Genomic DNA, 14,009 nt, shown 5'->3' on the forward strand with positions numbered 1-14,009 from the left:
TTTGATTCGCAAGTGTCTTTTTAAATAGTAACTACATGTCCTATATTTGATGCGGGGAAAATTCTTGTTCTTGGATAAAAGAATTAGGAATTCTTGCACAAAAGTGGACTGTCTCCAGTTAAAGAGGACCTAAGGGTGAAAAAATCCTGCCAATGGTTCCTGCTAGTGAATTTTCTCATAGATATCAATACCTCATTGTTGGAAAAACGAAGCAGGGAATCATGCAATTTTGATAGGATCTAAGTTGGATTCTTTCTGGGTCTCTAACTGCTGGGTCCCTCAATATTTAGAGCTTGGCAAAAATAGGGTCACGTGCCTTGGGAGTTCAGCATCATAAAGCTAGGCAGTACAGTATTTTCTTTTGGCAGAAATTGTTCAAAGCAGACAGGAATTTTTTTTGTCCTGGATTACTGTATAAGAAATGATGCCTGAAGTTAAAAATTCGAGGATTGAAATTCTCTTTGTCCTTAGATTTAACACCATTGAACAATATTTTGGGGTTCAGATAAAGGTGTCTGCACCTAAGCAGAAATAATATGAGCAAGTTTTCCCCCCCGAACGCCATCACTCTACTAAACAAATAATTCCCTCAACACTGTCAGACTTTCTACTAAATCTGCACTTCTATTCTACTAGTTTTTCCTCATCATTCCTATCACCCATTTCCTCCCATGTTGACTGTATGACTGTAACTTGTTGCTTATATCCTAAGATTTTTATTAATATTGATTGTTTCTTCATTGCTTATTTGACCCCTATGACAATCATTAAGTGTTGGACCTCATGATTCTTGACAAATGTATATTTTATGTACGCTGAGAGCATATGCACCAAGACAAATTCCTTGTGGGTCCAATCACACTTGGCCAATAAAATTCTATTCTATTCTATTCTATTCAATGATGGAACAAAATGCAGGGCAGGGGCATATGGCCTCTCATCCCGCCCCCTCCCTTTCCCATCTCAAATAGAGGAGGGGATGGCAAGAGCCAGCAGTGGAGGGGCGGAGCCAAAGCAAGCTCGCCAATGGGGTGTTGTAGAAGACGGTAAATGTACGGAAGCTACATTTATTATTTATTACTTGGATTTGTATGCCGCCCCTCTCCGAAGACTCCGAAGACTACATACTACGTAAGAGAGGAAGGAGTCCCGCCCACCGTTGCGCCATCAGGCGAGCGACGGAAGTGCCTGGATGCAGGTAGGGCGCGGGACTCCTGGGAGTCGTAGCATCAGAGGCTCTGCGGGCAAGACAGTCTTTGGGAACAAGGCCTGTCAGAGGCAAGGGCTTCGGCCTGGGCCTTCACTGCTGGGAAGCCCTGACCCGCCTATCTTGCTCCTCTTCAGGAGGACGGATGATGCTGGTGTGGCGCAGGGGCAGCTGTAAAGGTTTCTTTCGTAGAAGGGAAGCTGGAGCTTCGTCCCCCCTCCCACGCAGGTCCTGCGTCTCCCCTGAAGGGAAAGGGACGCAACCGTGACCCGCCTCTCTTTCTTCCCCCCAGGAGGACGGAGGAGCCCAACGGGGGAAGGAAGGAAGCGCCGCCCAAGGGGAGGAGAAGGAGGAGAGCGGCCCCCGCGGTGCAGCCCTGCCCGGTCCCGGCGCGGATCCCCGGGAGACAGCGGGGAAAGGCCAGGAGGCTCCGGGGCTGCAGGAGGGATGAGCCCTGGGGGACCTCGGGAAAGAAGGCTGCTGGAGAGCAATGCGGAGAGAAGGAAACGGGCGGAGGATCCTTTGGAAGACTCAGGAATCCCCAAAGGATCCAGGAGGAAGGAAAGAAATATCAGTGCTTGGAATGTGAAAAATCCTTCAAAACAAATAGACATTTTGAAAACCATTTAAAAAACCACTCATTTGCAAACCCACATAAATGCTTTGAGTGTGGAAAGAGCTTCAGTCAAAGTAGCATCCTTTATATACATCAAAGGATCCACACTGGAGAAAAACCTCATAAGTGCCTGGAGTGTGGAAAGAGCTTTAATCTGCGGGGAAATCTTTATAGACATCAAAGGATTCATTGGGGAGAGAAACCAAAAAAATGCCTGGAGGGTGGAGGGTCCTTTGGAATCCCCATGGATTCCCAAAGGATCCACAAGAGAGGTAATAAGCTCAAATGCCCTGAATGTGACAAATCCTTCAGAAAACCTGCAGATCTTCAAAGGCATATATATATCCACACAGGAGAAAGGAAATATCAGTGCCCAGAATGTGATAAATCTTTCAAAAGAAACGACCATCTTGAAAGCCATCTAAGAATCCACTCAGGAGAGAAATTGAATAAATGCCTGGAGTGTGGAATGACATTCAGTCATAGGAACAGTCTTTATAGACATCAAAGGATCCATTCAGGAGAAAAACGTTATAAGTGTTTGGAATGTGGAAAAAGCTTCGGTCATAGCAGCAGCCTTTATACACATCAAATAATCCATTCAGGGGGGGAACCATATAAATGCCTGAAATGTGGAAAGAGCTTGAAATACAAGCGAAGCCTTAATAGGCATAAAATAATGCATTCATTGGAGGAATCTGATGTATGAAAAGACATTCAATCACAGTTGACACTTTTCTAAGCATTGAAGAATCCACTCAGGAGAAAAAACAATGCCTTAAAATAGAATAGGATAATAGAGTTGGAAGGGTTCTTGGAGGTTTGCTAGTCCAACTCCCTACACCAATTCAGATAAATGGTTATCCCGCATCTTAAAAACCTCCAATGTGGGAGTAGTCACAGTTTCTGGAGGCATGTTCTTCCACTGGTTAATTGTTCTAACTGTCAGGAAATTTCTCAGTTCTAAATTGTTTCTCCCCTTAATTAGTTTCCACCCATTCCTTTAAAAAAAAATTAATTGAATTTTAAAAAACAAAACAGTAAACAGCAACAATCATATTAAACTTTCAATAAATTTGTATAAACATAAGTGCTAAGAAAATAAAAAACAACAGAAAAAAGAAAGATGAAAACAAATAAGAAAAAAAACCATAGATAAAACAGACGTTTGGGATATTTACATCCTCTTCTCATTCAGAATTTCAGTCAGAGATATCTACATTTTTAGCTTATTTTAGCATATTTACATATTTGCTTACTTTTCTACAAATTAAAAATTTTAAAACTCTTTTTGTAGAGTTTCTTTACTTTTATCCTTTCTTTTAGCCTATTATAGAAGTTCTCCCAGAGGGAGCGGGGCGGCATAGAAATCTAAAAAAATTTATTATTATTATTTTATTTTTATTATTTTATAATAGCCCGAATCGTCCTTGCCTTCTAGTTTTCTTGACAGCATATCTATCTCTGCACAATCCATCACCTGGTATCACTGCTTTCCACTCATTCCTACTTGTTCTGCCCTCAGGCCCTTTGAAGAATAGCTTCATTCCCTATTGTTTGTGGCAGTCCCTAAGATATTGGAACACTGCTATCATGTCTCCCCTAGTCTCTCTTTTCATTAAACTAGACATATCCAGTTCCTGCAACTGTTCTTCATAGGTTTTAGCTGCCAGTCCCCCTAATCATCTTTGTTGCCCTTCAGAACAATGATATTCATGATAATTATAATAATTCCAATAAAATGAATTATTTATCTTTACTCCAATTGAGTAAAGAATGGGTAAATAATAACTGCCAAATAAGGGACTTTCTCAGGCTGAATAATAAAAGACTTTTTCAATTGTACTTGCTATATGGTTCAATTGGTCTAAATCAGTGATGGCGAACCTATGGCCACAGGTGGCACACAGAGCCATATCTGCTGGTACATGAGCCATTGCCCTAGCTCAGCTTCAATATGCATGCCAGCCAGCTGATTTTTGGCTCACACAGAAGCTCTGGGGGTGGGGGCGGTGTTTTTGGCTTCCAGAGAGCTTCCAGGGGGACTGGGAGGGTGTTTTTACCCTCCCCTAGCTCCAGGAAAGCCTTTGGAGCCTGGGGAGTGTGAAACACGAGCCTACTGGGCCCACCAGAAGTTGGGAAACGGGACATTTCTGGCCTTCAGAGGGCTTCTGGGGGGCAGGAGGAGCTGTTTTCGCCTTTCCCAGGCATTAAATTGTTGTGGGCACTCGTGCGTGCACAATAGTGCATGTACACACTTGGCACTTGAGGAAAAAAGGTTCGCCATCACTGGTCTAAATTACACCTTTTCATAACAGCCATGACTTGTGAATGTTCTCTTTTTAATGCAATGCTCATTTCAATGGTGCTTAACATTACGGGATGTTAATGTCCATGTCTCTGATGTATGTGTAACTGAGCAGGATGATTTCTTCCATGCAATCAACTCATTTTGTAGTTTTTCTTCTGTGTGGAATATAAAATGAAACCAGATTCTGTCCTGGATTCCCCTTTTTCATTGGGAAATCTCTTTGCTAAATAGTCTAATAAATTGCCTTTAAATGGTCATCCCATTTAGTGCCTAATTGAGGCAAGTGTTCCTTGGCGAATCTAGGGCTAATTTGGCCTTTATTGTTGTGAATGTGAAAGAGCTTCTTCCTGTCATTATTTGATATAATCTCTATGGGGTTTCCCAATATCAGTACCATGTAACTCCATTCCCATCTGAAACTTTTTGTCTGTTGGATTCCCTGAATGGTTCCCCTTGTCTTCCAGCAGAAACCACTAAAAGGGATTCTGTAAGGCCAACAAAGCTTTGGGAGATGCTAGCTGTATTCTCAAAGGGCCTCTACCCTTTTAGCTTTAAACACCTGGCTTTTCCTCAGGCGCTGGGAGATCAGACAGTGAGACCTTTGATCATCAGACGTTTGATGTCTATAAAGTGAGAAGTTGAAAGGCCCCCATTTCTGTACTTGCTGTTCATCAGATAAATCGATGTCCGCTTTCCTTCAACCAGCCAAAGGGTCCCTGCACAAATTCCTAGTCCAGCATGGAGGTGAGGCTGGCAGGGAGATTCCTTTTATCTTTGGGGTCTGGTCTTCTCCCCCTCCACCCTTCCCCTCCCATATTCAGGCAGGCCGAGGTTGAGGGACCCTTCTTGGATTGTGACCTTCCCCCATCTGGGGTCCTAGGCAAACTGGTGGTGGAGATCTGGGGAAGGCATCCAAGCAGGTGAGAGCAGAAGGGGCCACAGATTTGACATTTTAATGTTTTTGTTTTGCACTAAATACCTAAGGTAATCTCCGCCCCGAGTCTGCAGAGAGGGGCGGCATAGAAATCTAATAAATAATAATAATAATTCTGGAGTCCAGTAATGTTCTCGAGGTGTTTTTCGGTGTATGTAGGAAGTTTCCTTGTCAGCTAACTGAATATGAACAACTGAGATTTGCAAAACAATGGGATCAAGGAATATTCCTACACTTTGGGGATTTGTATCATGTTTACTGTGAAATTGTGTGAATGTATTATCAATACAATGCATGTTATTTCAGCTTGCAGAGCTTGGATTCATGAGTTTACAAAAGATGTAAATGTTGCGGTAGGAAAGGCAAGTAGGATGCTTGGCTGCATAGCTAGAGGTATAACAAGCAGGAAGAGGGAGATTGTGATCCCCTTATATAGAGCGCTGGTGAGACCACATTTGGAGTACTGTGTTCAGTTCTGGAGACCTCACCTACAAAAAGATATTGACAAAATTGAACGGGTCCAAAGACGGGCTACAAGAATGGTGGAAGGTCTGAAGTATAAAACGTATCAGGAAAGACTTAATGAACTCAATCTGTATAGTCTGGAAGACAGAAGGAAAAGGGGGGACATGATCGAAACATTTAAATATGTTAAAGGGTTAAATAGGGTTCAGGAGGGAAGTGTTTTTAACAGGAAAGTGAACACAAGAACAAGGGGACACAATCTGAAGTTAGTTGGGGGAAAGATCAAAGGCAACATGAGAAAGTATTATTTTACTGAAAGAGTAGTAGATCCTTGGAACAAACTTCCAGCAGACGTGGTTGGTAAATCCACAGTAACCGAATTTAAACATGCCTGGGATAAACATATATCCATTTTATTTATTTATTATTTATTTATTACTTAGATTTGTATGCCGCCCCTCTCCGAAGACTCGGGGCGGCTCACAACATGTAGTAACAAATCATAAGCAATCAGACAATTTAAAATATTTAAATATTTAAAAAAAAACAAAAAAAAAACCCCATATGCTAACAGACACACACACAGACATACCATGCATAAGTAAGATTAAATACAGGAAATAGTAAAAGGGCAGACTAGATGGACCATGGGGTCTTTTTCTGCCGTCAGTCTTCTATGTTTCTATGTTTCTATGTTGCAGAATACAGTATACTACTTCATGCTACATAACTAAGCTTTTCAAGCTGAATACATGAAATTACTAATGTACCTTAAATACAAAATTATATTTAGAGTGATTTTTATCCCAAAAGCCTTTTATTAAAATAAACTTGATAAAAATAAAAGTCTGATTAAAATTTTAAATATCTTAATATTTTGATTTATTTTCCCATGCTTGCTTTGTACTTTTTCTCCTGTATAGAATATAAAATGAAACCGGATTATGTGTCCTGAATTCCCTCTTTTCATTAAGGGATATATTTTTGCTACAATATTGGTATAAATTGCCATTAAATGTTCATCCCACTTGGTGCTTAATTGAACCAAGTGTGCCATGGAAGAAAGAAATCTGTTCCAAACGCAAAACACAAGCAGATGAGAAGAGTTTCAGTTTCACTTTTACTTTCACAGCAGCAAGCAGGGGATGGGATAGGATAGGGAAGGCTTTTGTGGGTCAAGGCTGGGAGAGAGGATAGGATAGGGGAGGATTTTGTGAGGCAAGGCTGAGGTATGGAAGGGAATAGGATTTGAGAAGTCCGAGGCAAAATCTAAGAAAATGATGTACATCAGGGCCCACAGATTGAGGCAGGTATAAGTAGGAGATGTTGACCTCTGGAGGAGTACAGGTACTCTTTAAAGAAAGTGGAGGTCAAAATACAGCCCTGCGAGACCTTTTTTTTTGAAGAGGAGAGTGAGCTCATTTCATACAATTACTGAACGAGAAAACCTTTTTCTACTGTATTTTCCAAGTTCCTCATAATGATTTCTCTCAAAATGGAATCAACAAAGGCTACATGTAATAATTTTCCCCATGCCATTTTATTTCAAAGGACAGTCATAATTCAAACTCGACACACAATACATTGTGCAAGAATAAATTGCGGATGCCAATTAGTTGGGTCAGTTTCAACTAGTTTAACAGTAAACTCAGATTATGTGGTTAAAAGATTCCTTTACATTTGGCTGTAACTGTGGACTCGATCGTGCACTTTTTCCTTCTTTGAAACTTGTGAAATAGTATTTGAGTGGCTCAAACTAGGCCCAGTGTTTACGGTTAATGATCAGGGGTGGATTCTTCTGGTTCGGACCGGTTTTCCCAAATGGCTCGCTGATGACATCACAATGATGCCACTGAACCAGATCAGTCAGTACCAGTCCGTGGGCACCACCATCTTAAAAAAAAAAATTAGAATTTTTATACATTTTTTTCTTCTGCACATGTGCAGAAGCCGAGTTTTCAGCATTGTGCATGCTGTCGCCATTTTAGTTTTGGTGTTGGTTTCTTCACATATTTCTAGGGGGGTTTTGTACTGTGGATGCGTGCGTGTGTCCAAGAGGCGCAGCCATGTGGCGTGGTAAGACGTGAATCGTCAGCAAGATAAGTTGGAACCCACTGCTGGTGGTGATTGACTAGAGAAGTTGGAACAATTCTTGATCTCTTTTGTGGCCAAAATCTATTTTTATGAGAGGGCAGTTTCTGGTTCAACTGGAACAAGGATTGCCCCAGAGAGGAGGAAACGATAGGCAACCATGGACTCAACCAGGAAGTAATGAAGGCTGGACTTGGGACAACAGTCAAATCCCTAGAAATCCAGCTTTTCTCAACACCACCACATTTATCTCTTTACGATTTATATTGTTTGATTTGTTTTCTAGTATGATTTGATTGCTTATATAGTATACTATGACTATCACTAAATGTTGTATCTTATGTCTCTTCATGAATGTATTTTTAATGTACTTGATGAATGTATTTATTATTTATTATTATTTACTTTATTCATTAAACATGATACTCAGTCAACTGAATATTCAAAAATGCATCACAAACACTATTGACATGTGCTAATGGTTGATATGGGTTGCTGCCAGAATGCTAGATATCAACTAAGCGTCTTTTTGTTGTTGTTGTGTACACTTAGAGTATATACACTAAAGACAAATTCCTTATGTGTCCAATCACAATTGGCCAATAAAGAATTATATTCTATTTTTTTCCTATCCTATCAAATCCTATTCTTAGGACATCTTAACGCAAGTGTTAGATCCTATGGAGTGAGTAGTGCTGTGTAAATCGAAACAAAATTTATGGGGCTGACCAAGATATCTCAATTTCTAGAGAATCTTGGTTAAACTTCCTGGGCAGGTTCTTGTATGGCGCTAATTCGGAGAGAACCAGTGCCCCACCTGCTTGGCAGGAAGGCAGGCTAGGAGTGGCACTCCAAGGAAAGGCTAAGGCTGAACATCTCCAGGCTGCTGGAGTCCCGAGAGTCAGCAGATGGCACAAAGTCTTGACTTTTGCTGCCCTCCCCCATTCCTGTCCTAGGGTTTGGCTGTTTCAACAAGCAACAGGGACATTAAAATGATGTCAAACCTTAAAAGTTGCTTTTGGCATGAAGGGGGCAGGGGCATATAAGGTTCAAAACATACGGAGTTGCTCGGTCAAGATCACCTCCCAGCCCAGGAGAAGCTGCAGTGCAAGAGAACTGCAGGACTGGGAATCCCTCCAGCCTTTGGGGCGCCCCATTAAATAGGAAAAGCCCCGCAAGGGGGGTGGGGGGTCCTCCAGCCCCGGTCCCTCTTCGGTGGGGTGGAGGGGCGCATTCAAGGGAGGGCAGAGCTGGGGGGCTGCAAGGGGCCCAACCTCGAGGGGAGCAAAAGATGTTTGCCTCGGGGTCAGCAGAAGCCGAGGGGGCTACACATATTAAGGGAGGTCTTGGGGGGATTTCCCCTCCATAGCTGCCTTTGGAGGTGGGGGAAGCGGGAAAAGGGGGTCAGGAGTTGCAAGGAGTGAAGGTCACGGAGAAGCCTTGCCGGAGGCCCCCAGGAGGAAGCGGAGCCTGCCTGGATACCCCCCCTCAAAAAAAACCTTTCCCCTCTCCACTTTGCCTCGGGAGAGACCCTGAATATGGGGAAGGGGAAAGCGGAAGGGGCAGAAAGTATTCGGCACCGCGCATGCGCCCTCTGGCTGACCGAAAATGGAAGATGCCAATTGGTTTCTCTGGGGACAGCGGCGATTGACAGGAGGATTCCTTGGGGCGGTCCCTCCAAAGGTGCCTCCGCTTCGCACCTTACCTAGGGGAAGTCCTCCGATGAGGTGTGGGGCAGAAAGTCGCAGACCCAGAAAGGCTCCCACAACGTCCGTCTGCCTGGATGCGAGGCGGGACAAAGCATATTGGATGTCAATATTCAAGGAGATCCTTCGGCTAACCTCCGTGCGTAACCATAACAACCCACGCCAAAGCGCAGGCGCCATCTAGCTCTTAAAAGGAAGGAATTAAGGAATACGCCGATTGGTCGTTCCGGGGACGTCGACGATTGGTGGGGCAACTGCTCGGGGCGGTCTCTGCAGACCAACAGGCGAAGCTTCGGCATTCCTATCCGGAAGTTCCAGACTGACTGGCAGTCTCCACTTCTGTAAACGGAAACCAACGGGCGAGCTGCCTGAATCAGCTATTGAAGAACCCGGATGATGCAGGTTTGGCGCAAGGGATGCTGGGAGTCGTAGTTCGGGAGGGTCTATTCGGAGAGGGAAGGCCCTGAAGGGAGGGAGGGAGGCTTCGGCTGGGCCGTTAGAGGCGGAGGCTTCGGCCTGGGTGTATCCTGAGGGGAAAGGGACGCAGCCTTGACCCGCCTCTATTTTTTATCCCTTTCAGGAGGACGGAGGACCCCGGAGAAGGCAAGAAGGAAGCCCCGCCAGAGTGGTGGAGGAGGAGGAGAGCTGGTCCCGCGGTGCATCCATGCCTGGACCATGCGCAACTTCCCCAGGAGACGGCGGGGAAAGGCTGGGAGGCTCGGGGGCTGCAGGAGGGATGAGCCCAGGGAGACCCCGGGAAAGGAGGCTGCCTGGAGGGCGATGCGGGGAGGAGGAAACGAGCGGAGACCCCGAGACGGTCCTGGAGGGCGAAAGACTCGGGAATCCCCGAAGGATCCAGGAGGGAGGAAAGAAATATCAGTGCCCAGAATGTGAAAAATCCTTCAAAAGAAACGACCATCTTGAAAAACATCTAAGAATCCACTCAGGAGAAAAACCTCATACATGCCTGGAGTGTGGAAAGAGCTTCAGTCAGTTGGGAAATCTTTCTAGACATCAAAGGATCCATTCGGGAGAGAAACCATTTGAATGCCTGGAATGCAGAAAGAGATTCAATCTAAAGGAAAGCCTTAATACACATCAAAGGATCCACACAGGAGAGAAACCATATAAATGCTTGGAATGTGGAAAGAGCTTCAATGTGAGGGAAAGCCTTTATAGACATCTAAGCATCCACTCAGGAGAAAAGGAATATCAGTGCCAGGAATGTGAAAAATCCTTCAAAACAAATAGTGATCTTGAAAACCATGTGAGAATCCACACAGGAGAGCAACCCTATAGATGCTTTGAATGTGGAAAATGCTTCAATCATATGAGTAGCTTCTATAGACATAAAAGAATCCATTTACAAAAAATGTATGAATGCTGGGAATGTGAAAAATCCTTCAAAACAGTTCAAATCCTTGAGGAACATCTAAGAATCCATTCAGAAGAGAAACCAAATAAATGCCTGGAGGCCAAGGAGTCCTTTGGAAGTCCCATGAATCCCCAAAAGATCCAAGAGGAAGAAAAGAAATATCAATGCCCAGAGTGTGAAAAAACCTTCAAGAGAAATGGACATCTCAAAATCCATCTGAGCATCCATTCAGGAGAAAAAGGATATCAATGCCCAGAATGTGAAAAATCCTTCAGAAGAAAAGACCATCTTCAAAGTCATCTAACTATTCACTCAGGAGAGAAACCTCATAAATGTCTGAAGTGTGGAATGAGCTTCAATCACAGAAGCAGCTTTAGTAGACATCAAAGAATCCATTCAGGAGAGAAACCGAATAATTGCTTGGAGTGTGGAAAGAACTTCAGTGATGGGAGCAGCCCTTGTAAACATCAAACAATCCCATCAGGAGAGAAACCAAATAATTGCTTGGAGTGTGGAAAGAGCTTCAATGATAAGAGCAGTCTTTATAGACATAGAAGAACCCACTCAACAGAAAAAGCCTATAAATGCCTGGAGTGTGGAAAAAGCTTCAGTCATTGGAGCAACCTTCATCTTCATCAAAGGATCCACTCAGGAGAGAAACCATATAAATGCCTGGAGTGTGGATGGAGATTCTGTCAGAGGAGCAGCCTTTATAGACATAGAAGAATCCACTCTGGAGAGTTACCATATAAATGCCTGGAGTGTGGAAAGAGTTTCTGTCAAAAGACTAACCTTTACCTGCATCAAAGGATTCACTCAGGAGAGAAACCGTATCAATGCCTGGACTGTGGAAAGAGGTTTATGGATGGTGGAAACTTCCGTAAACATCAAAGGATTCACACAGGTGAAAAACCATATAAATGCGTGGAGTATGGAAAGAGCTTCAGTCACTCAGGACATCTTACAACACCCAAGTGGTGTGGAAAGAGCCTCAGTGAGAGAACAACAGACAAACAACCCGGGAATCTCCAAAGATCCTGCGAGGCAGGAAAGGAATATCAATGCACAGAATGTGAAGAATCTTTCAAAACAAATAGAGGTCTTCTAAACCATCTAAGAATCCACACAGCAGATAAACAATTTCAATGTCTGGAGTGTGGAGAGTGCTTCACTCACAAGGGCACCCTTAATAAACATCAAATAATCCACTCAGGAGAGAAACGGCATAAGTGCCTCGATTGTGGAAAGAGTTTCACTCGGAAGGGACGTCTTTATGCACATAAAAGAATCCATACAGGAGAAAAACCATATAACTGCTTGGAGTGTGGAATGAGCTTTACTGACAGCGGAAATCTCTGCAAACATCAGTTGATCCACACTGAAGAAAAACCATATAAATGCCTGGAGTGTGGAAAATGTTTCAATGTGAGAGGAACTCTGTATAGACATCAAATGATTCACACAGGAGAAAAAACACATAAATGCCTGGAATGTGGAAAGTGTTTCAAGATGCAGGGAACTCTGTATACACATCAAATGATTCACACGGGAGAAAAACCACATAAATGCCTAGAGTGTGGAAAGTGCTTCAATCGGAGAGGAAACCTTTACATACATCAAAGAATCCATACTGGAGACAGACCATATAAATGTCTAGTATGTGGGCAGAATTTCTCTGCTAACAGAAGCCTTTATAGGCATCAAAGAATCCACATAGGAGAAACATATAGCGCGTTTCCCCAAAAATAACCCTAGCCTGATTTTTAATGTAAGCCCTGCTCAATAAAAGAAGCCCTAGTGAAGGAGTGTAGATTTGGCCAACACAGGAGCTGGCAAGCCCCTGTGGACTGACGGTGTCTGCAAACAGCCGCAGCCCACACAGCACAGGTGACTTGTATAAAGCAACAGGTGGAAGCAGAGGTTGATGGGAGGCAGGCTTTCCCACATGGATTGCAGGAAAGCCAAGAGTCTTCCGGATCGGGGGCCAGTCACGGGAGACTCATATTCATATTGCAACACTGACAGCAGACGGAAGCAGAGGTGGGAGGGTGCCAGGTGATCGAGTTTGGCTGCACAGACCTTGTGAAAGCCCTCTGCAGGAGACTCACCTTAGCTTCTCTGCCTGCGTAGCACATCAGGATCACCTTCCTTTCCCCTGTACCTCTGCCTCTGTTTGCTGTTGGTGTTGCTGTGGGAAGATGAGATTCCCACAGCTGGCCACAGCTCCAACCCACTGACTATCAGTTTTCCCACATGGTGAAGGAGTTTAGTGTGTCTTACTCCATACCTCTGCTTCCACCTGCTGCTTACACTGGTAATCATCTGAAACACGGTAAATGCCTTGAGTATGGAAAGAGCTTTAGTAAGGGTACAAGCCTCTGTCAACATCAAAGAATCCACCCTGGAGAAAAAGTGTAAATGCCTGGAATGTGTTTCAAGATGGTAGGAACTCTATAGATATTAAATGATTGACAGAGGAGAAAATTGAGGAAAAACTTTCACTTGAAAGCAGGACCCTTCTCCCCATGAAGGAATCCACTTGAGTAAAACCATAATATTTTTAAAAGTGATTTTCTCTCTGTTGTGTTTAATTTCTATAGTCCTCTTGCTTTGTTCATTGAGCTTCAATGTTGCCGCTAGACCCTTTACCTTTTCTTCTAGTAATTCATAGAATTTACATTTGATATGTTTATAGTTTGTCCTGTAGGCAAGAGCTGAAACATATGTTTTGCAAGTCACTATCACATGTCAGTCTCGCATGTCCATGAATTCTTTTGTTAAATAATAAAAATGTCTTAAAAACTTATTTTTCCTGTTGCAGAAAGTGTCAGTTTACAATTATTTACAAAATCTGTTGACCATGACATCATCCAGCCCATCTTTGAAGCAAGCAATCACGATGTCTTGTGGTCAGTCAGTGAGCCTGCAAGCCAGGTCATGAACAGTGGTGGGATTCAGCCAGTTTGCACCACGTCAGGAGAACCGGTTGTTAACTTTCTGAGCAGTTTTGTGAACTGGTTGTCGGAATAAATAATTAGGGCAGAGAACTTGTTGTTAAATTACTTGAATCCCAGCACTGGTCAGCCGCTCCCATCTTAATCTTATCTCTAGTTTTATGGTTGGCCAGAGGTCCTCGTACCACTTCTAAAGCATGCCATGAAGTGGTTGAAGTTTCTCAGCTTCAGGAAACCACCATTTTAGAGAGTGACTGTACTGTGAAGTGGTCCCTTTAAGGGCCACAGTGATACATCTCACTTTGGTATCTTCTGTGGTTCTTTCCAGACCATACTCTTACATGCCCCTA

At 43.4% G+C, this 14,009-nt stretch overlaps 2 protein-coding genes and 1 long non-coding RNA gene across 3 annotated transcripts; 2 read left to right on the forward strand and 1 right to left on the reverse strand.

Annotated features, from left to right (window-relative positions):
• Window positions 1–1,091: 1,091 nt before the first annotated feature.
• Window positions 1,092–3,113, forward strand: LOC139171406 (zinc finger protein 723-like). The gene is made up of 2 exons (XM_070759627.1): window positions 1,092–1,198; window positions 1,500–3,113. The coding sequence occupies exons 1-2, from the start codon at window positions 1,092–1,094 to the stop codon at window positions 2,530–2,532; spliced, it is 1,140 nt and encodes a 379-aa protein (XP_070615728.1). The 3' UTR covers window positions 2,533–3,113.
• A 3,941-nt stretch (window positions 3,114–7,054) lies between these two features.
• Window positions 7,055–9,667, reverse strand: LOC139171094 (uncharacterized). Its single transcript, XR_011559696.1, has 2 exons — window positions 9,330–9,667; window positions 7,055–7,426 (listed from the first exon to the last, which is right to left on the reverse strand). It is a non-coding gene; the product is annotated as an uncharacterized lncRNA (long non-coding RNA).
• LOC139171071 (zinc finger protein 850-like) lies at window positions 9,319–13,511 on the forward strand. Its single transcript, XM_070758873.1, has 2 exons — window positions 9,319–9,732; window positions 9,911–13,511. Exons 1-2 carry the CDS (start codon window positions 9,724–9,726, stop codon window positions 12,452–12,454), a joined length of 2,553 nt encoding a protein of 850 aa, XP_070614974.1. The 5' UTR covers window positions 9,319–9,723; the 3' UTR covers window positions 12,455–13,511.
• The last annotated feature ends 498 nt before the right edge of the window (window positions 13,512–14,009 follow it).

Source organism: Erythrolamprus reginae, chromosome 8 (genome assembly GCF_031021105.1).
Source record: "Erythrolamprus reginae isolate rEryReg1 chromosome 8, rEryReg1.hap1, whole genome shotgun sequence".
Taxonomy (NCBI): Eukaryota; Metazoa; Chordata; class Lepidosauria; order Squamata; family Dipsadidae; genus Erythrolamprus; species Erythrolamprus reginae.

Coding starts and splice junctions, on each gene's coding strand:
- LOC139171406 (XM_070759627.1), top strand. CDS start 1,092: ATGCCGCCCCTCTCCGAAGACTCCGAAGACTACATACTACGTAAGAGA. Junction 1,199..1,499: donor ACGGAAGTGCCTGGATGCAG/GTAGGGCGCGGG, acceptor TCTTCCCCCCAG/GAGGACGGAGGAGCCCAACG.